The sequence below is a fragment of the Euprymna scolopes genome, chromosome 16 (genome assembly GCF_053919585.1).
Source record: "Euprymna scolopes isolate OS-2025 chromosome 16, ASM5391958v1, whole genome shotgun sequence".
Lineage (NCBI taxonomy): Eukaryota > Metazoa > Mollusca > Cephalopoda > Sepiida > Sepiolidae > Euprymna > Euprymna scolopes.
In genome coordinates this window covers 25,925,601-25,949,600 of record NC_136497.1, presented here as the reverse complement: position 1 = coordinate 25,949,600, position 24,000 = coordinate 25,925,601, and the positions used below count along the sequence as shown (strand labels likewise).

Here is a 24,000-nt window from a genome sequence, read left to right as displayed (position 1 = left end):
AGTTTCGCTCTAAATAAGGAAGAAGCGCCAAAATTACTAACATATGTTAAACTGTACATGGTTGTAAGTATAGGTAGTATGTCTTACCTGTGTGGCTTCGTTTGTTGGTAAGAATATGGTGACATTTTTCAAATCGTTCAGTTCATTTGTCAACTGAGCCTTGTCAACCAATTGGACAAAGTGATCAGCATTTTCGATTTCGGCAATTTCCAAGAAAGTTTTCGCTGTTTTTGAAATAGAAAATCAAAGGAATTGATGTTTTATACACATGTTTTAGTTTAATACATGAACTGTTTTGTCGTTAAATATTTATACGTTTAAACAAAAATCTATAATTGTGAACGTGATGACGTATTGAAAAAATTGACGAAAGTAGCATACCCAGGTTGTTACATTGGCACCAGTGTTAACGATATGGTAGATCATAATATTCCTTGTAGATGTGTCTATACGTTTACATATATGCGCTGCACATATAGATACAGTTTCAAGAAGACATATAACATTTTATAAACAAGCTGTTACTTGCAACCAACTTTTAATAATAATAGTTGATTTTCTAAATCGACTATTAACAAGGTAACCCAGTGTCGCCCCGGCATAATCTAACACAAGTAAGTGACGGTGCCTAAGTGGTTAACATACATGAATGACAATCCAGGTGTTCCAAGTTCGAATCCAGTCAGTCCTACAGAAACACTTTCACTTGGGGATATAGACAACCTTCACGTGTCCCTCCCGTAAGTACTCAATATCTTTCTAGAAAGAATCCTAACTAGAAAGATATCAAGGAAACGAATGCCAACAAAAACCGATTCATACGAAATGAATGAAAGATGGTAAGCAATAACAAAACAGCATCATTATTGGTCATGTTAATCCGCTTTTATTCAACGGCAAATATGTCGGAGGAAAAGAACGAAAAAATGTCTTGAATTAAAACATTTCATTTTATTAATAAGAGAAAGAAAGAGAGCTTGAATGCATACTGTAGAAAACTTGAATGCATACTAGATAATATCCTTGAATGTCTAAAGCTTCTCTGTACAGGTGTTTGTCAGGACAACCTGACATGGCGATACTTTTCCTTATAAGTAAACTCTGACCAAATATTCAAAAATCAAATAAACCTTAACTAAACATTCAATATCAAATAGTATTCGCGGCCGAAATAAGATCTCCTCAGTATGATTAACCCACACTAGCTTTTATAATAAATAATGCACATTTCCCACAATCAGCCATGGGGCCACGCCCCTCTACAAGTAAACCCTGACTAAATATTCAAAATAACATTGTATTCGCAGCACAGATAAGATCTCTTCGATATGATTTACCCCACACATACAAGGATTGATGCACCTTTATCAAATGATGTAACCTATAGTAAAAGCACTATTTGATACTCTACCAGACTAGATGAATCCTTGTCCTGGAATTCGGCAAGACCAAGAAACCACAAGAAAGATATACTATAACATATTTAGATAGCGTATAAGGAAGAGGGGAATTATGTACTCAACTTCATTACTAAGTCCGTGTTTGAGAGGTAAAAAACTTTAATAAAATATTTGAATATCTATGTATCTCATATAGAGATCAAGTGTGAGTACCAAGAAGGGGCCCCTTGATTCCTGAGAACTTCAATTGAAGTAAAACAAAACATGCGTTTGACAAATGAACGCAAAACTAATATTCTGTTTTCACGATATTTTTGCAAAAGTTTACCACCATTTTTATGTCCTCTTAGCAACTTAAGAATAAAGTTATAACTAAACCTTATGTCAAAAATCAATATTTCGATTTTGATCAAAATCCATTACATGACTTTTAGCCTCGAAAATAAATAATAGAAATTGCGGTATATAAGAAAGATATACTATAACATGATTTAAATAGTCAACTGGAAAGAAGGAAATTATGTTCTCAACGTTATTATTAGTCCGTGTTTGAGAGGGAAATAACTTTAATAAAATATTTTAATATCTACGTATCTCATATAAAGATCAAGTGTTAGCTAAAGGTAGGTGGGAGGCTTGATTCTTGAGAATTTCGACTAAAGTACAATGAAACAAAGGAAAGGAATAACAAATGATGATAAAATGTGTATTTGTACAAAATTTACAAATTATTTACAAGATTTACAAAATAGCACGTTTTAATCTTGTGTCTTTTCATGATCCTATTATGCCATAAACATCATTCACAAAAAAATGACATCATTATACAAAACAATTACGAACGAATAAAAAAAAGCCGCAACCCTGTTCATTCATAAGAATGAGATGCACTTTGTTTTTTGTCTGTATTATTTTTGTATTTTTTAGATGAGGATTGATAATTTGTACTACTTGGATTATTAAGACTACTGTTCTCATCTCGAGTCTTATTCATACGACGTTTCGGCTGATTTAACCCCGAGATTTTTTAGGTGTATCTTGTCGAACCCGGAAAGCTTTTAGTCAAACTCGGGAATCTGCACGGAATTTCGAACGAAATATTTTATTTAATCAACGAGTTTGGCATGCTCTCGTTCCGCCAGCAATAACTGGATAAAAGTCTTAATTAATTTGCATTTGTATTCTTTGTATCGTCTGTACTGTACTGAAGATTGAACCTTCAACCGCCAGAAAAGTCCTCGGTGTGAATGAAAGTAAAAAATACACTCCGACGTCGGAATGCATTTTTTACTTTTGCGCAAATATATGCAACTATTACACGTGTTTTTACAGTAATCTAAAAAAGCAATATATATATATATATAAGACTATATATATATATATATATATATATATATATATATATATGTGTGTGTGTGTGTGTGTGTGTGTGTGTGTGTGTGTGTGTGTGTAGTCTTATTTGTAGTATTCCGAATTTTACTGGGCTTTTATAATTCAGTAATCGTTCATATACCAATAAATTTTAAGCCAAAAATAGATGAGTGACTCGTAAACTGTAAGCTACAAAATTATCATATTTCATAATTGAGCATTCATACATTGTTTTAACAAAAATTTCAAAGAATGGGTTAGTAGCTACAAATATTCTATTTAATCGTTAGTTACAATTGTTTCAAGACTATTCGGACAATTGTCCGAATAGTCTTGAAACAATTGTAACTAACGATTAAATAGAATATTTGTTGTTATCAACCCATTCTTTAAAGTCTTGGTTTTTGTTAAAACAATATATATATATATATATATATATATATATATATATATATATATATATATATATAATATAAAGCTAAACGTGTGTGCATGTGTGTGTGTGTGTGTGTGTGTCTGGTCACGAATAGGCTCCTATATGGTTGACTATTTTAAAAAACTGATTACATATAATGATAGATGTATCGAGGATCAGGAATGGGTGTGTATGATCTTGCAGAACTGAGGTTCATAAAAATTGTGGGGTCTGTGTTCGTGCCTGGCCCCCAAAGTAAGGAAATAAAAAATGAAAAAAAAAAAAACGTTTACAAGGGTCTGTGATATAGATGTACATAAGAATACTTTGATAAGTATGTTTTAACTTAAATAGGGATGGTATAATAAAATTGTGGGGTCTGCGTTCGCGCCTGTACCCCATGGAAATATGGCACAAACTTTAACAAAGACTTTTCATATCTATTTGCGTAAGTATACTTTGATAATTATGTTTCAGTTTCAAGAAATATGGTATAATAAAATTATTGGGTGTTCGTTCGCGCCTGACCACCATAGAATGTAAATATGTAACAAAGTTTAACAAGGTTTTTTAATAGGGATGAGGGCCCACAATAACACCTTAACTTTAATCTTAATTCACGTTAGCTTTTATTTATGTTTTTGAGTTGAATCATATTGTGTCGAATAAATTCATCTCATAAATTCACATTCTTATTAAAGTGAAAGCCCAAAAAAAAAAAAAGTCCGAATGTAAGACAATTCTCGATACAAATTTTGCATAACTCTGTTTTTTCCTTCTCCACTTGCACATGAAACTCTTTCGAAAATAGATAAATAGATAAATAATAAAAATAAGAACGTTACTTGTTATCGTGTCAAAAGAAGAAAAAAATCCTGCTCACGTGATTACGTGTCTTTTTAAAAACATTTACATAACCTTTTTATTTTTATTTATATATCTGTTTAAGCTTTTTTGTCAGTGTACTAGAAGGAATTCAGTTGATTACAAACCTTTCTGCGTGTTTTTTACATTACAATAGTACAACCCTGAATTTGAGGGGGCAATACAACACCGTTCAATACTGTAAAACTGAAACGAAGCTGTTCTGCTTGAAAAGGGCGCCATTTTCTTCTTATTCTTATCGATTCTTTGCTTTAAAAAACAAAAGTAATTACGTGTTTACTTTTTTAATATCCTATTTTGCTGTTTCGGATTATTTTACTAAAGTAAGTAAAGCTTCATTATTTTTAAAAACTGTTTTTGTTCCTTTGTTTTTCGATATTTCGTCGATATTATTTAGTAAGTGTTTAGCAGAAAAGCCAATAAACGTCTACCCGAAAAAATAAATATACAAGAAATAAATTTTATCATAGTCAATAAAAGTTCAGTTCATGTTTTTTTTTTGTTTTGAAATAGTTTTTAATGCTCTTTACTTGAAATAATTTCAGCAAACCGAAATTAAAACGAAATTTGAGGCGATAACTACTTAAATGAATTTTTATATAAACTACACATGCCACAATCGAATATTCCTCAAGCACAAAATAACGGAAAATATTAAAATATGTTTATAAATATTCCTTACGTTGACGGAATTCTCTTAAATTGTTAACACAGAATGCTCAGATGCCCCTCCTTCAAATTGAAAACGGAGCTCTCCATTTCAAAGTCGCTGCCATTTTGATTTTTTTTTAAAACTGGCTCGTGAATTAAAAAAAAAACAAATTTTTTTACAAACTACTTAAAAATACAAACCAATGAACTGTTCTACCGTAAAAGTAACTTTTATTTACTATGGTAACATTTATTTCTTGTATATTTATATTATTATATATATATAACATTTTCTATTTGTAAAGAAACATCATTTTGTTGGTCACTCTTGGCTACGAATGGAAACAAAGTTGATATAAAAAAATATATTTTCGCGAAAATAATCTTTACTTTCATCATATTTAGGGTAAAATTTTTGAGTATCAAAACCTATTTCTTTACAACCCCCTCCTTTTCATAACCTATCATACTTTCGTCAATAAGAGTCCATTTTCTGTAGGCTGTTTTTTAACCCAGTCAACGACGGTAACTTCTGCTAGTATATATATATATATATATATATATATATATATATATATATATATATATAGTTATATATATATATATATATATATATAACTATATATTTAGAAATTTTAAAAGAATCAAAGTTGGTAATATTGGAATCGTTCCATCACTAATTTTATCGACTCTAATTTCGGTAGTTGTTGTTTTTTTTGCTGGTATGTGTCACCGTCATTTTACTTCCATCGCTTGATATTCTCAAATAGTCACCAATCCGGTACTAACCAGGTTCCACATTGCATAATTTTGATTATCTCACCTGCCATCATTTTCTACACGATTTCCAGAGTCGCTCCATCGCAAATTCGTCGAAAAGCGATAGCGAACGCAAAGCATTACAAGCAGAACCACGACAGTCGCAATCCTAACATCTTGCAAATAGCTTTGCCCCTGTCACAGACCTCGGACGAACAACACAAGCGTCCTGTCATCGTTGGTGGAATGAACCAGTCAAAAGGACAACAACAATGAAGCTTTTCAGGCACCGAAAACCTCCCAGCAGGCTCTAAACTTACAAGGAAAGAGTGGGTAAAACTCAACCAGGTCCGAGGGAAGGTTACCAAAACACGGAAGAACCTACACAAGTGGGGCTATGTACAGGACGATCGGTGTCCCTGCGGGCCGACGTGCAGATTATTGCGCACATCCTTACATCCTAAGCGAGGCATGCTCTGATGTAAACCTGAGGGATGCCTTGGACATTGACCGACGATGGATCACGAGATGGAGTAATACGCCCCAATGATGATGATCTCACGAAAACCGTTTTATCGAAGCTATTTTGCTGGTGTTTATATAGAAACCAACCAGCTTGCAAATGATCGCAGAGCAACAAAGGTATACGCTAATTTTAAATTAATGTATTTTTTTATAATGCTCTCATAATCTACGTTATTTGAGAACACCTTATGTTGCTACTGACGCTGATGGTGACAGATAACAAATTCAATTTGTTAACACATTTGTTATCAGTGACGAAACGATTTTTCATACGATTTTATCTTCGTTTTCTTTCATTTGTAACAGCTGAAGTGTTAACTCCGTGTGTTTAAACAACTCTTCATTGTGTTAAGGAGATCCTAACCAAACATGACATCGAAATAACAGAGGGAAAATATTTTTCCATATAATATAATAATGGGTCACTACTAAACAAGGCTGAAATGTTCCCGATGATAAAAGTTATTAAGATAATAGATTGACAAATGAAGCGTGATGAATATAATGTTTTGTTTAGTTTCGTTTTACAACATGTCAACGCTTTTCAGATTATTTTTTATTTAGTTATTTTTTTTTTTTACTCACGTTCACTCCAAACAAAGCACATCGCCACATGGGACCATACTTAGGAAAGATGAACAAGATGTTGGTTTACGTTACATTTAAACTTCTGCATATCAGTACAGCCAGGGAAACAGGTAGCAGGAAAGAATTACAAACTTTAGCTGTTCGAGGGAAGAAGTTATTAGAGTCGAAGGCTTTCTGAAATTCAGGAGCCACAACAGTGAAGAGGTGTGCTTTTGCTGTCTCATAAGTTTGTCGCGTGTATGTACGTCGAAGGGGCACAAGTGCAACGAGCTCATAAAAGCACATTCCATTAAAATACCAGTAAAACAAGTATAGTGATGAAACATTCCGGTGATAGGACAGAAGCTGGATCTTAGTTGATAAAGTGGGACCTATCAGATTACGGACTCTTCTTTAATTTAATTTTTTTTTTTTTTGCACAGTGATCACCACTTATCAAGGCCCGGAAGCCACTCAAGGATAAGGGTTATTGCAAGTACATTACGTTAGTGTGGAGATTTGCTGAAGTGTTTACTTAAGGGGGCGGTTCATTAGGAATTTGTTAACATTGGACTTGAACACATCCAAGTTGTAGTCCGGAGGGAAGCAGGCAGGCGGTACAATTTAATGCCGAAGCCGACCATATTCGTAAATAATTTTATACTTCAAGTTTTTTATATCTTCAAATATTTATTCATGGTGTTTTGTGATGTTATACATAAAAATTGTCAGCTTAACTGCTATTTTGGTTCAACTTTGAAAAGTGAGCCAACGTAACTTTATAAATATAGACGGTTTCCTAAGAGCAGGTATGTAGCGAGTTTTAATGTGTAAAAATAAAGTTGAAACGGAAAATATCACAGGCTGCCTTTATTGTTTAATGGTGTCGTTACGTTTCAACGGACGCAACACGTTGTGCGCTGCGTCGCAAGGAAAAAGAAGAAAGGAAAAATCTCGTTTTTTCAGTTTTAAACAAAAGCCTTTATATCTGATATTGTTATGAAAAAGACTCCAGTAAATAAGAAAGCAAATTTAGATAAGTTTGAAAATGATATTTGGAAAAGGTTAGAATCGAACCCAGTAGACAAGTGTTAAAAGATAGTAGATGTTTAATCTTTTTCTGATTGAGTTTTGCAAACGGAAATGAAAAAAGCAAAAACAAAAACAAACAAACATTAACACCAATATTTGGTGCATTGTCCCACTGTCCTGCTTCCCGGTTGAATACAACATTGTAGCTTTCAAATCCAATGTAAACAAATTCTTGTTGAGCCGTCTCTATAAACAATTAAATTTTAATCAATTTACACCATGAACGATTACTACACTACCACCTTACATTCATTAACCCTTATCCTCTAGTGGCCTTCGGGCCTTGACAAGTGGTGACTCCCAAGTAAAAAAATAGATTACAGGAAGAATAACAAAAGGGATGTAAAAAGCATTAAATAATTCTCACTATTAGAAAATAAAAAAAAATGTGAAAAAGTAAATAATATTAGGGGAGTACATATCTTTATTTGTGCGAGTTATACTCCAGATAAGAAAAGAAAGATACAATTTAAATATATATATATATATATATATATATATATATATATATATATATATATATATATATTAAGTAATGTAATTTATAATTTAAAAATTTCCAAAATATTTATAAAAATTAAAAATCAAATTTTAATTAAATTAAAAATCAGTTTCATAAGAAGGAACAACAACAAAATCAATTATCTGTACGATCGTTTCGGAAATCCGTGCTTTTTATTGTGGTATACATGAAGTTATGTAGAACAATTATATATAGTTTTTTTGGTAAGCACGGTCTCCTCATCAGCAAATTTAGGAGGATTTTTATTGAATTTAAAAGACACCATAAATAAACGTAGCATTAAAAGTAAGGCAGATGAATCTTTTAGTTTTTCTTTTTTTGAAATCAGGAACTGTGTTTAAAGTAGTCATTTAGATTTTTGCTATAGCTTTTTATTTTATTGAATGATCAAATTTAAATTATTGTTAAATTAAAATACACTTAGCTCTTTAGACTATTGTTCTAATCTCCTTTAAATTATATATATATATATATATATATATATATATATATATATATTAGTATCATGATACTTAGCACTCATTTACATATCTGTAATTTGAAACTAATCTTTTATTTAAAAATAAAAACAAGGATAAAACGTTTCTCTTGAGAGATTAGTTCTGATTTTGTCATCATAGAAATGCATAAAATGTTTATAGTTATTCAACCGCGTCACCAAAGCACACAGCCATGTTTAAAATAGCCTTTTTCTGTTGGCTGCGGTATATTGTTCGTACCGTGCAGTTCTAGGGTCGCCACACTCCCAGGCTTTGTTTTCTCCATTTGAAAAGGGGGTAAGGGGGTAATTTATTGCTGTCCATTTCAGTAGCAACATGCTTTGATTGGTATCGATAAACTGTTAAACTTTAAAAAAAATCTTAACCGTCGAAGTTTTGACAAAGAAAACAAAAAAAAAAATTGCGCTCGTGTACAAGCAAGTAAATAAGGATTTACTGCAAATATTGTTTTATTTCTTTACATAAATAATTTAAATAAATATATTCGACTTAAGTTTATCGGAGAATGCTGACATGACAGTCCATGGAGAAAGTTGTAAGGGAAACAACACTTCATTAAAAATATGAGTTTTTTTTTTTTTTACACAGTGATCACCACTTATCAAGGCCCGGAAGCCACTCAGGGATAAGGGTTATTGCAAGTACATTACGTAAGTGTGGAGATTTGATGAAGTGTTTACTTAAGGGGGCGGTTCATTAGGAATTTGTTAACGTTGGACTTGAACACATCCAAGTTGTAGTCCGGTGGGAAGCAGGCAGACGGAACAGAGTTCCACAGGCGTGCAGTTCTAAGAAAGAAGCTTTGTTCATGGAATCCACTTTTTGATTTAGGCACAGATATAGAGTGGAGGAAATTTTTCACAGTGGATTCAGCTAGACGGGTGTTTTTCGTAAAAGATTGGCGAGGGGGCAGAGATTGGAGTTCAGACGAGCACCTGCCATGGAAATAACGATAAAACAAGGATAGGCTCGCAACGTCTCTTCTGTGGGAGAGAGGTTGCAGGGTAGAGAAAAGGGCATCCCCCACTAAGCCACGAAGTCTATTTTGTACTCTGTCAAGGCAGGATAGGTTGTTTTTAGCAGCTCCTGCCCAGATATGGCAACAGTATTCCATCCTTGCATTGAACTAGAAATCAGCGTTGTTGTAGTCAGTCGGGAAGGAGCCCCATTTTATCCACAGACAGTCAGTTCTAGGAAAGAAACTTTGCTTATTGAAATCCGTTTACTTAATCAATCTAACCTTGCGTTGAATTATTACCAATATTGATCTTTTCAGCGATTAGCTAAAAAAAACAATCTTTCTTAATATAGACTATCTAGATCGGACTAAATAATTAAAAAAAAAAACGTAGAAAGGTATGGAGTTATATTGTAAACATTTGGTTTGTTTCTGAATTTTTTAATTGAAGATTGATGAGTTGGGTTACATGAATTTTTCATGTAACCCAACTCATCAATCTTCCATTGTTTTTTTAATGGAAGATTGATGAGTTGGGTTACATGAATTTTTCATGTAACCCAACTCATCAATCTTCCATTGTTTTTTTAATGGAAGATTGATGAGTTGGGTTACATGAATTTTTCATGTAACCCAACTCATCAATCTTCCATTGTTTTTTTAATTGAAGATTGATGAGTTGGGTTACATGAATTTTTCATGTAACCCAACTCATCAATCTTCCATTGTTTTTTTAATGGAAGATTGATGAGTTGGGTTACATGAATTTTTCATGTAACCCAACTCATCAATCTTCCATTGTTTTTTTAATGGAAGATTGATGAGTTGGGTTACATGAATTTTTCATGTAACCCAACTCATCAATCTTCCATTGTTTTTTTAATTGAAGATTGATGAGTTGGGTTACATGAATTTTTCATGTAACCCAACTCATCAATCTTCCATTGTTTTTTTAATGGAAGATTGATGAGTTGGGTTACATGAATTTTTCATGTACCCCAACTCATCAATCTTCCATTGTTTTTTTAATGGAAGATTGATGAGTTGGGTTACATGAATTTTTCATGTAACCCAACTCATCAATCTTCCATTGTTTTTTTAATTGAAGATTGATGAGTTGGGTTACATGAATTTTTCATGTAACCCAACTCATCAATCTTCCATTGTTTTTTTAATGGAAGATTGATGAGTTGGGTTACATGAATTTTTCATGTAACCCAACTCATCAATCTTCCATTGTTTTTTTAATGGAAGATTGATGAGTTGGGTTACATGAATTTTTCATGTAACCCAACTCATCAATCTTCCATTGTTTTTTTAATTGAAGATTGATGAGTTGGGTTACATGAATTTTTCATGTAACCCAACTCATCAATCTTCCATTGTTTTTTTAATGGAAGATTGATGAGTTGGGTTACATGAATTTTTCATGTACCCCAACTCATCAATCTTCCATTGTTTTTTTAATGGAAGATTGATGAGTTGGGTTACATGAATTTTTCATGTAACCCAACTCATCAATCTTCCATTGTTTTTTTAATTGAAGATTGATGAGTTGGGTTACATGAATTTTTCATGTAACCCAACTCATCAATCTTCCATTGTTTTTTTAATGGAAGATTGATGAGTTGGGTTACATGAATTTTTCATGTAACCCAACTCATCAATCTTCCATTGTTTTTTTAATGGAAGATTGATGAGTTGGGTTACATGAATTTTTCATGTAACCCAACTCATCAATCTTCCATTGTTTTTTTAATTGAAGATTGATGAGTTGGGTTACATGAATTTTTCATGTAACCCAACTCATCAATCTTCCATTGTTTTTTTAATGGAAGATTGATGAGTTGGGTTACATGAATTTTTCATGTAACCCAACTCATCAATCTTCCATTGTTTTTTTAATGGAAGATTGATGAGTTGGGTTACATGAATTTTTCATGTAACCCAACTCATCAATCTTCCATTGTTTTTTTAATTGAAGATTGATGAGTTGGGTTACATGAATTTTTCATGTAACCCAACTCATCAATCTTCCATTGTTTTTTTAATGGAAGATTGATGAGTTGGGTTACATGAATTTTTCATGTAACCCAACTCATCAATCTTCCATTGTTTTTTTAATGGAAGATTGATGAGTTGGGTTACATGAATTTTTCATGTAACCCAACTCATCAATCTTCCATTGTTTTTTTAATTGAAGATTGATGAGTTGGGTTACATGAATTTTTCATGTAACCCAACTCATCAATCTTCCATTGTTTTTTTAATGGAAGATTGATGAGTTGGGTTACATGAATTTTTCATGTAACCCAACTCATCAATCTTCCATTGTTTTTTTAATTGAAGATTGATGAGTTGGGTTACATGAATTTTTCATGTAACCCAACTCATCAATCTTCCATTGTTTTTTTAATGGAAGATTGATGAGTTGGGTTACATGAATTTTTCATGTAACCCAACTCATCAATCTTCCATTGTTTTTTTAATTGAAGATTGATGAGTTGGGTTACATGAATTTTTCATGTAACCCAACTCATCAATCTTCAATTAAAAAATTCAGAAACAAACCAAATGTAAAAATGTTTTGTCGAACTCGAAAATCCGCACAGAATTTCGAACGGAACTTTTTATTTAATCCACGGGAGTAGCATACTCTTGGTTCGTCAATCAAGATTGAGTAGAAGTCCCATCACCCCTTAGAAGAGTGCTCCTAACAACTGGATTGTACTTACTACTTTATCCGTTACGTCACAGATACATTCTACATCTGTTGATTCAAGTAAGAGTATCGTTTGAAATTCTGTGCAGATTCCCGAGTTCGACCAGATACACCTAATGAAATCCGGATGTTACATCGATCGAAACGTGAAAACAACACTCAAGATGAGTGCAGTAGTCTGAATAATCCAAATAATAATTTGTCAGCTTAACTGCTATTTAGGTTCAACTTTTAAAATTGATTCAACGTAACTTTATAAATATAGACGGTTTCCTAAGTGCAGGTATGTAGCGATATAGAGCTTAATGTGTAAAAATAAAGTTAAACGGAAAATTCCACGCAAATTTAGATTGATTAAGTAAACGGATTTCAATAAGCAAAGTTTCTTTCCTAGAACTGACCGTCTGTGGATGAAATGGGGCTCCTTCCCGACTGACTACAACAACGCTGTTTTCTAGTTCAATGCAAACAGATTTGATGTTTCAACGGTCACCTGTCAAACTCAACCATCAATCTCGAATGGCATTTGAGTTTTGATAAGTAGTGATAGTTTGTAAAAAAGTTGTGTCATAGCACGAAGTTGACATAGTAGAGAAGAAAATTGTTTCTATTTCTTCGATGTTAATGCGAACTGACGTTTAGTTTAAAGGCTCCTCCGCCCATGCGGCCCTGTTGGTGGGGCATTAGAATACGCCGACTTCCGCCTTGCAGAGGGTAAAAGTCCCTCAATGGGGGTCCTGGATATGACCTTAAACTATATCCAGTGGTGAGGACCCCAGCTTGTGGGCTTTGGGGAGTGTGGAGCCACCCTTTAATTACCATTGCTCCCAGGTCCACTCTGACCCGGAGTGGTAGTACCTGTTAGGGTCCCAACTATGGGTTGAATAGAAACCGATGTGAAAACGACAAATATATTCTATTAAAAAAAATTTTCTTCAAAATCTTTGGATTCGGCATTAAATAATCCGAAAAGGGTTGATATGCCCTAAAACAAAAACAACCAACCAACCTCCGCCCATGCAAATGTTGAGGAAAGCCACAAAACCAGTCCATCTAAACATACTTGTAAGTTGCTGAAGAAATTAAAATAACTCCCAGAGCCAATAAATGGAGCTCTTTGTCGTTCTGTTTAATTGCAAATCAGCCATGAATTTTTTCTCTAGCACCGAAGCCAACAGGCTAATCTATTTTTAAATGACGTTTTTGGCCTGATGATTGTGGTTTGTTGCTGGCCCTATGTAGTTCTAAGAGGTTTACTATTTTACGCTTTGCCTTCTCCCTTTGAGAAGGTGCTAGTTTATTGTTGATTGCCTGATACACCCCTAAGTTATTCAGGCATTTTTACAGGGCACAGTGCTCTTCGTCTTTTTTAGCCCTTGTGGTAAATTATCCCACCGTGGGAGAAAGAAAAATAATTTCCATTATTCCAGCCACAAAGAAAGAGAAAAAGAAAAGAAAAATCGGTTTCCACTGCTACCAGAGCTGAAAGATGTCTCTCCCCAATGAGTCAACTACTTAAAACGTGCCATTGAGAGACGTAGCTATTTTCTGTCATCTAGAAGATTACTCGTCATCTGATGATTGATGAAGAGCTCTTCACGCGATGTTACTTTTATCCCAGTGTGACACATTAACTAAATTTATATGGAAATATAAAAACAAACATTGACCGGGATATTAGTCTGAAAATAAACACTATAAATAGTGATTTTTTTTAATTATATAAATAAACTGATAAAAATACTTGCCTGCGGAATGAGACTAATTTGATAGTACCACAGACGTTCCAAAATTAATGCCTTCCATTTTATTCCGCCCGAATGAATCATAAGGGGTCGCAAATTGTATTGTCATGATGGCTTAACTTATGCACTCATAGCCTAAAAGTTTGATCTTCCTGTTGTAGATATTGACAGTGTGAGACTCTAAGAAAGTAACTCCTGTTATGGACGTAAGTCAGAAGCAGAGATGCGTCATTGAATTCCTCCATGCAGAAAAAATTGAAAACGATCAATATTCACCGGCGCCTGTTGAACGTTTACGAAGCCAATGCAGTTGATGTCAACACAGTAAGGAGACGGGTTCGTCGATTTCAGAGTGGTTACATAAATGTGATTGACAAAGTGCACTCCAGACTTTTACGATTGAGACATCAAGTTTACTGAGAATGAAATGACAATGTAGAGGAATAAATTCTGCAGCACAAAAAGTAGTTCGTTGTAATCGTACCACTTTCGTCTTCGTAGCTCTTCAGCTTTTTAATTTAAAACCTAGGAAGCGTTATTTTTGGAACAACTCTCGTATGATAAAGCAGGTTCCAGCGCCCATGTATAGCCATCGTTCGTCGCTGGCAAAAGCGCTTTGAGAATGGTGGCAACTATGTAGAAAAATAAGTGCTGGAGCACAAAAGGTCCCCCGTTTTAATGGTCTCACTCCCGTTTTCGTAGCTCTTCAACGTTTTAGTTTTGGAGTTAAAAAAATAGGAGGTCTTACTTTTTAAAACGACCCTCGTAATAGTACCCAATACGAAATAGATGTTGCCACTTTCAGTGCTAATATGTAAAGAAAACAGAAATACTTCAAAATTACTTACCACCGTCGGGAACAAGGACATCGTCAATAAGATACAACACTCCATTGGTTGTCATGATATCACGGACAACTATCTGGGCATTGTTAACAAAGAGTTTTCCATCTTCATCTCGGTGCAGCTTCAAATGTTGTCCAAGAAGGTTAGGGGTTCGAACGTGGCCTTGAATTGGGGCTGAACAAATAATATTCGGTAAAATGTGGTTCTTCAAAATCACTGAAAAACAAATGCAATAAAGAATCCGTTAAAATTAGGATGAATTTTGTCAGTTGCAATCGATAATTTATCGGAAACATTATTTGAATCTATTACTAAACTAGCAGGAGGGGCGACGTAGCCCGGTTGTAAAATAAGGTTAATAAAAAAAAAAGCGGGACTTGTGTGCCATCTTATCGTGTTATTAAAACAAAAACAAATGCCGCGTAGTGGGCGCGCGTAAAAAAGTTGAGAATTTTTAAAGATAGGAGAAAGAAAACATGATTGAAAGAAAAAAATGCCGCATGGTGGACGCAAACTTGCAAAACTTGTTCGTAAGAGAACACGTTATTGATCGGACTACAACGACAGATATGTTATCATGTTGCAAAGTTAATGTTTTTAAATTAAACAATAAAAAACACTTTCGCCCATACGCGATTAACAAACAGCGTCGAAATCAAAATTTTTACCTGCCCCCCTTCAAACAAAACATCTTTTCATTAAATAATTGACGTTTTTTTCTAACTTTTTGCTATTATGTGTCCGAGAGATCGCTCTGTCTTACGATGCCAGGTTCATGCCTGTTCGATGCGGATGACAAAAGTATTTAGCGACAAACAAACACACACACATAAAAACACAGACACAGACGCATATACCCAGACGATTGAGACTTATATAATAGAAGGCACTATGAGTGTGTGTATAAGAGAGAGAGAGAGAGAGAGAAAGAGAGAGAGAGAGAGAGAGAGAGAGAGAGAGAGAGAGAGAGAGAGAGGGAGATTAAGAGTTAATTATGGATTCCGAAATCGCTGGGTCAATTTTCTAAAATTTCACACAAATGTGCTTTATGTATTTGTCAGTGTTATTAGGTTTTGCATTGGAATGCATCTGATAAGTATAAAAAATCATTAATTGTAAAAGAAATCCGATTTAAAAAAATGAACAGTCCGATTTTGACTTAAGTTAACACTCTTTATACAAGTGCATTTTAGAAGTTTTAAAACCGTACAGGCAGAAGGGCCCAACGTATAAAATCAACAGTGGGTTCTTTGATAAGACAAAGACGCCTTCAAAATGAATCTTTCTTTTTAGAGTACAATTTAACTATGATACTTGACTTTCGAATTTTAAACTTTAATTTAACCCATTATATAAAATAATTTTATAAAACTAGCAGTAGATTCTCTACAGTGCAAAATAGACTACAATGTATCGTGGACCAAGTCACAGCAGAGAAGCGTGTTAAGCTTCCTTGCCTAACACATTGTAATTTGATTGAAAAATGTGCAATTTCATCGATTTTGATGATAATAAAAATTTGGAGCATTTGTTGATCCTAATCTAATCCCTCCCGCTAGTTTTAATATCATTTTTTTTCCTTTTTGTTTTCTTTGAAAATCCTAATTAACCTGCACCCATATAGCTCGATACTTCTTTTAATCCAGAGGAAATGACGAGAGAGAACTTGTAACTCGTTATGGTCAGACTAGTTTATTGGACGACCAACAAATGTATCTGTGTATAAGACGCCATTATTTTGTTTGTTTAAACTTCAGCTCTGTGATGGAGTTAATTAATCTTCACATTTTAAGACTTACATAGAGCCAATAAGTACTATTATATTTAAACTTACAGAAAGCCAATGAGTACAGTTATATTTAACCTGTCAATGGAGCCCCTGTGCCAATTATTTCGCTTCATGTTAAGCTCACGGTTGCATGTCAGTCGGAGTTCCGACTCAACAATCAGTTCAGCAGGATCTGCCCAATTTCGGTATCCTTTTATGCGTCGAGGCATTAGTTCTGGGTTGTCCTTGGAAATCCACGCTCCCAGACCTTACCTCTCATATTTCATGCAAAGTAAGTTTATTGCTGGTTTTCTAAGTCCAGGCTATTTTTAATGAGTCAGAGTGCTCTTACTTTAGGGGAGCTGGTTCTCTCCACCTTCTGATCTTGTGCCATATTTTCCTGCGAAAAAAAGTGTATAAGGTGCTTCATGTCGTTCATCTGCCATTCAACCGCTGGATTCCGACCTCGACAATCAGTCCAGCAAAATCCGGTTCATTTTGGTGGCCCTTTATTAAGCTCTCCGATGCATTCTTGCTAATCATAGAACATCTATCCTTCAGTCTTTCTGGTGGAGTAAGTTAATTGGTTACTGCCTAAAGCATTCTGACCGGTGAATGATGTTTTTTTTTTTCATTATTACCGGCCCGCAGGGTTACAACAACCCGTTGGTTGTAGTCTCAATTCATTTTGAAGGTGTATCTTAGTTTACTTAAATTTAACCTTAGTTATAGCTTAACCCATAACTTCCAATGATAATCTTGGAATGAAATGTAAGCACAAGTCTATTTTCATTACAGAAAGAGTAGGACGTGACCGTCTTAAAGAGCGATACTGCTCACCATTGATTAGATCAACGTTTAACGGACAATCTCCGCATATCTACCCGGCCTTACTCAGGGTTTTAGGGGATTTTAACCTCCCCAATGGGGATAAGTATCGCTCCTTAAAACGGTCACGTCATAAGAGTAAAGCTGATGGGAAAATATGCAGCGTAACTTCGTGAAATACTGGATTTTTTAGTTCTTTTTTAAAATGGGCAAACGTTGTAACCAGTCGAATTAAAATTAATGGTTTATGCTAAATTAATATTCGAATATGGTTACGTTTCAGTTCATTTTTGCATTACATACTAATTCCTATTAATCTCTAATTGTGCATTGAATGGATACCATCATATTGAGTTCGCTGCATCTTATCATAACGAAGACCCATGAAAAATGTCAGCTAGATCGGGCCAGTAGTTTCCGAGAAAACTGGAAACTAGGAGAAATATAATATAGAATTTTTAAGGCAATCTCCTTGTCGATACTTACTCTGCGAACATTCATCTTGTTCTTTGGTTAATTTGGCCAAAATCTTCTTGTCCAGTTTTTCAAAAGCAGCGTTCGTTGGTGCAAAAACTGTCATTTGACCATCTTCGTCTAACATCTGAACAAACCCAACTTTGCCAATCACTGAAATGAAAAGTACAAATATTTACATGTTTACCAAAATAAATAAGAAATAGCAATGTGCAACACTCAAAATAACAGGATATCTGTGACCATTTTTATATGCACAATTGCATGGAAAATTCATTTCTGGCCCTTTTTGAATTAGTTACAGTTATTTTGCAAAATTGTCACTTTCGAGAATTTTGCGGAGAATCTTAGCGATGCACATTGCATCAGGATATTTCAGTGATGGTGGATAAATTTAAAAGGAAAATGGTACCCTCACATGTTACCAAACTATTGCAGGAATATAAAAAGGAAAGATGACACTTAACAGAAGAGGTTTAAGAGAACAAATATTCTGTTTCTCATCCATAACTAATAATAATAAATTATGATTTTATAGTACATAAAATACATACTACATAAATAAAAGATTAGATTTAGTATCAGAATATTTTCTTACATCGGAACAGGTTTTATGTGTTGGAATTATGACAGTGAGATTTTAACTGCAATCATGTTATTATTGCCGTGAAAATTGTAGGAGTTGTCTTCCTTTTCACAGCTATTTTTGCTTATTTTTCAGTGATGTAAAGGTTTAAGTAACTTTGAGTTGCTTCTCTTGTCTGTCGTGTTATTTAAGGTTTTAAGTAAATCGGAATTATCTCCATTTGACTATGTATTTCTCTTTATGTGTAATCATGTAAATAAGCAGACGTGTCTCTGCGTCTCTGTGTATAAGGCTATAAACATTTTAGGTTGTTAATTGATGCATTTCTTTGGCAACCGTTGATATGACTTCCCATATGAATTTTATTTAAAACAAAGAAGGTATGTTTTTTTTTGTTTAATTCATAATTAACTAACAAAGGGTATTAATTTACTTACAAAATCATGCGCCCAGTATCGACAAATCGGCGATAACAAAAAACAAATAAAATAAAAAAATAAACACATTTGAACATTGAACATCTGGAATTTTTTTTTTTTTTTTTTTTTACACAGTGATCACCACTTATCAAGGCCCGGAAGCCACTCAGGGATAAGGGTTATTGCAAGTACATTACGTTAGTGAGGAGATTTGCTGAAATGTTTACTTAAGGGGGCGGTTCATTAGGATGATAAAAAAGTTTTTATCGTTTATAACAAATAATAATTATGGATGCAAAGCTAAGTATTCTCGTATAATTACTTGGTGGAATCAACTACGCGACAAGAATAGTTTAAGTTGACATAGCTTTGATGAAAGAGGGTGTCTGGAGAATTGTGAATGGGACGGAATCTGCTCCCCGGCAAAACCTTGATGTGGAAGCACACATACCTTATATGCTAAGGAGAGACAATGTGTTTGCACAATTGTCCTCTCAGTAAAAAAACGATCGTTTGAAAAACTGGCTGATTAATTTCAAAAGAAAACCTTGCCTTACAATTTAACATTAAGGAGAAAATTATATTCCATCGAATTAAAAGAATTATGTATTAATGAATATATCAAAACCATGATTGAGACATTTACGTGAAGAATCCAAAATTGAAGAAAGGAAAGATAATGCCGAATTGAAAGCCATGACATCAAAACAACACGTCATCAGAAAAGGACTCAAGTGTTATCATTGTGGAAAACCGGATACATCAAACGTGATTGTCGACTGCTTGATGAAAATACTAAAGAGAATTTCAATTGGAATTATCCAAAAAACGAAAGTTTTTTTCAGTAAGAAAATACAAGATAATTCAAACGTTATCGAACTTTTCTTACATAATGCGTTGTCTAAGAATGAAATTACAGATCTGATTGTGGACTCTTATGCTACGTGTCACATGTGTTATGATATAAAAAAACATTAATTTCCGAAAATTTAATGTGGCAGAAAAAAACAGCACTTTGTGACAAATTCTCAATTGAAGCATTAGGAGTATGAACAATAGAATTAAATATAAATGTACCAAAGATACAATTTGTATAAGACTCGATACATTGCCAAATTATGTTATAATTTATTAAGTGTGTCGAGAGCTACTAAATCTGGGAAGACCTGCGTATTTTCTGAAACAGGTTATAAAAGTTTGGACAAACTGAAAATAGTAGCTACAGATTCGAAAATTGGGAACATGTACTATTTGAACTACAATAAAATAAAGGAAGCAGTCCATGCAGCAATTACTTGCTTACGCAGTAACTTAAAAGAGGATATCAACTTCTGTGGACCATGTTTGGATGGAAAAAATCATCGTTCCTCATTTCCAAAATCTGGTGGAAACCGAAACATTCAACGTCTCGGAATTATGCATAATGGAGTTTGTGAAAATGATTTTTAAAAAATCTAAAAACTAAACTGTGAAAACTAAAGTGAATATTTCAGTAAAAAAAAAAGTTTTTTTATTGAATTATTACCTCAGTACAAAATGGAAATATAACTGGTCGAGAACGTTGCCAGTATAAAATAAAGGAGGGAATATGGAATGGAAAGCCAAAAGAGAACACAAAGAACAAATTGATCGGCAGAAATTTCCCTCAGACAAATGAAGGAGGGAATGGGATGCGAAAAATCTTCCACAAAATTTCGAGGAAGAATACATTAAGCAAACGTCAAGAACTAACTCGTCGACCTGCCAGTCAAATTGGCAGTGGTAGCACTGACCGGGGCCAAAGAGGGGACACCCCATAATCCAAAAAATAATGGAGAACTAAAGCGAACGAAAGCTGGAGAAAAGACACAGAAGACCAACACACTGTTATTTAAAGGGCAGGATCATAGCATTAGCATTTCCCTCTAATCTTGTCAACGACTCTAATAAAGTTGAACGTACCCGTGACCTCGTTGTGAAAACTGATAATCCACTTGTACCGGAAGTGAAGTTGAAGTTAAGTACTCTGATAGCCGATTCTCTCAGAAAAAAATTGCAGCAGTTTGAAAAATTGGGGTGAAAATTTTGATCACATTTGATAGGATTTGGATTCAAATCACGATGACATATTTTCATTATATATATATATATATATATATATATATATATATATATATATATATATATATATATATATATATATATATATATATGAAAATCTGAATTAAATCAAGTCTAATACATTCCCTGTATTTATCTCTAATATATCTTAGTGCTTGAGAAGCAATAAAACAGTTTTGCAGGTTCAGAAAACCAAAATTCCGTGCAGTTGCCTTTCTGGAGTAAAAAGTTGTGAAATCAATTTCAAAATGGCTGCAGATCTGAAAGAAAAACAGCAGCTAAAAAATGGCACAAAAATGACTAATCGCTATGCACATTCTGATACTTTTGTGCCAAATTTTTGTTCAATTTATAAGTTCATAAAAACTAAGAAACGTTTCAAAGTTTTATTGAGCTAGATAATGCATGGAAAAATAAAATCAAAATATCTGTAAGCAGACAACATGCGGAGCTCAAAGAACTATTGAGTATCGGAAAACAAACTTAAAACTTTAATCACATTGAGGGGTAGTGTTAGAATTATCAACGTGAGATAGATTTTAACTGCAATCATGTTTTTAATGATGTGAAAGTTGTAGTTGTCTCCCTCTTCACGGCTCTATATTTCTGCTTATTTTTCAATGATGTAACTCAGTTGCTTCCTCTGTCTGGGTTTATGTTGACGTGTTATTTATGATTTTAAGGAACTCGAAGTTATCTCCCTTAGATTGTTCGAATATAAGCGAGTGTTCCACGTGTGTACATTCTCTTCGCGTGTAATCATGTAAATAAGCAGACGTGTTTCTCTGCATCTTCATGTGTAAGGCTAAAAACCTGTAACGTTGTAAATTGATGTATTTCATTTTGTCAACCGTTGATATGACTTCCCATATGAATTTTATTTGAAGCAATCAAGGTATTTTTTTAATTTAATTCATACTTAACTATCAAAGGTAATTAATTAAACTACATTATGTGGCATGTACTTTTTTAACATGAAATTTGTTGAACAGTTTAATTTGAAATAACTTTCTTCTAATGTCTCATGGCAGTTTTTGATTAATTTATATTTCTATGGGCCCGTTAAGTCAGTATTTTTATATACGTATACGTTAGTAAATATTTAAAAAAAAAATGAGAATTTTCAAATATTTATGAAAAGCTTTAGAAAGTTTTGAATAGTTATGAAAACCTTTTGAAATTTCCAAATTTATATCAAAATATTTTGAAAATTCGAAATACATTTTAGAAATTCTAAAGGTTTACATAAATATTTGGAAATGCATGTGTTGAGACACTATGTATGTAATACTGCTTTCACCTGTTTATTTCCATTTTCAAGCAAATTTTAATGAATAAAAAACCAAAAAAATTAAATCCAGAAGGCCCCCTAGCGTTACTGAAAGCACTAATTAAAATTAAAGATATCCAGGGTTCTAATAAAAGCAGGTTTTACCCCCATCTTCCCTCAAGAAGAAGAATTTGTAAGTGAACTGTGAAAAATATAACACTCCATTTATATTTATTATATATATTGCCGTTAGAGCACTACTAAAAGCACTAAATAAAATAAGGGGCCTCTAGAGCACTACCCAAACCAAGTTTCTAAACACCTATCTGTTTTATTAGGCATTAAAATATGTCCCCACATAATGCGACAACCAAACATTATTACAAGCAGATGCAGAGTTTTAATATAATATAGGTTATTTCACTCTCTATTGATGTGTCTCTTACTCTTTCTCTCTCTCTCTCTCTATCTTCAATTGTATTTCTCCTCTTACTAACACTATGCCACCCTATCAATATAAAAGTCTATTACATTTTCTAAACGATTTCTTTTAAATAACTTTCTTCAAATGCAAAATGTTTAAATTCTCTAAAAAGAACGAAATAAGTAACAGATTTTATATAGGTTTCATTAACAAATATTCAGTACATAACAAGAAAAATCAAGATATAAATTTAAAACATCCAAGAACAAGAAAAATTTAAGAGACAAATATTTCTTCTCGCAAAACTAAAGCGCCTATTAGATTATATAGACAGAAGTAGTTTAGTGTTCTCGTGCGAAACCGCTAACACAATACTATGGTATTTACGATGAAAATACAATGAAAAAGATATGGTATTAAGTTGGTGTAAAAATAATGTCGTTTTATATATATATAATTGAACCTCAAAAAACGACATTATTTTTGCACCAACCTAATATATGATTTTTTTTTATGCAAAGAGTCCTTCAAACATGCAACTTATTTTAACGATTTTACAGAAGTTGAGAACCACTACGTTGAAGTAAGAGAATAGTGAGGTAAAGTAATGTCACTTACCTCCCTTGAGGAAAGATAGTTCGGGATGTCTGGTGATGTGATCCAGAAGAGAATCTGACACCGGATTTAGTATCTTTTCCACAACGTGGACGACACCGTTTGTTGCTTGCAAATTGGGTGACGTCACTTTGACGCAATTGGCAGTCATCATCTGAAAAAATAAAAATAAATTTTTATTTTCTTATATTCCGCCAGAACAGAAGTTAAGGGTAAACCAGATTTGAAAACATGTTATATTCAGCCGGGAAGCAGTCTCGCTGTATTGTGTTCTACAGGCGAGTAGTTCTAAAACAGAAACTTTTCTGATGGAAGTTCCATTTAGCTTTAGGTAGAGAGATAGATAGAAAGAGAGAAAGAAGGATGGTACAGAGAGAAGGGAAAATTATTTACAGCGGTTGTAGCTAGAGGAGTTTTGTTGTGAATTTTACAGAGGGTTTATAGATCGAAGCTCAGTCGAGAACTTGCCATTAAAATGTCGACAGAACAGAGAAAGGCTAGTAATATCTCTTTTATGAGAATGTGGCAGCTTTTGTACACGGTCAAGGAAGGAAAGGC

At 33.5% G+C, this 24,000-nt stretch overlaps 1 protein-coding gene across 2 annotated transcripts in view; it reads right to left on the bottom strand.

Moving 5' to 3' along the window:
* The window catches only part of LOC145295888 (transforming growth factor-beta-induced protein ig-h3-like), a 130,526-nt gene that overhangs the window by 22,869 nt on the left and 83,657 nt on the right, over nucleotides 1-24,000 (bottom strand). For both annotated transcript variants that reach the window (XM_080141642.1, XM_080141641.1), the window contains 4 exons: nucleotides 23,446-23,596; nucleotides 18,041-18,181; nucleotides 14,962-15,174; nucleotides 88-224 (listed from right to left, as the gene is read on the bottom strand). In XM_080141642.1, the coding sequence (XP_079997768.1) occupies nucleotides 88-224; nucleotides 14,962-15,174; nucleotides 18,041-18,181; nucleotides 23,446-23,596 (642 nt within the window). The remainder of the gene's footprint in view (nucleotides 1-87; nucleotides 225-14,961; nucleotides 15,175-18,040; nucleotides 18,182-23,445; nucleotides 23,597-24,000) is intronic.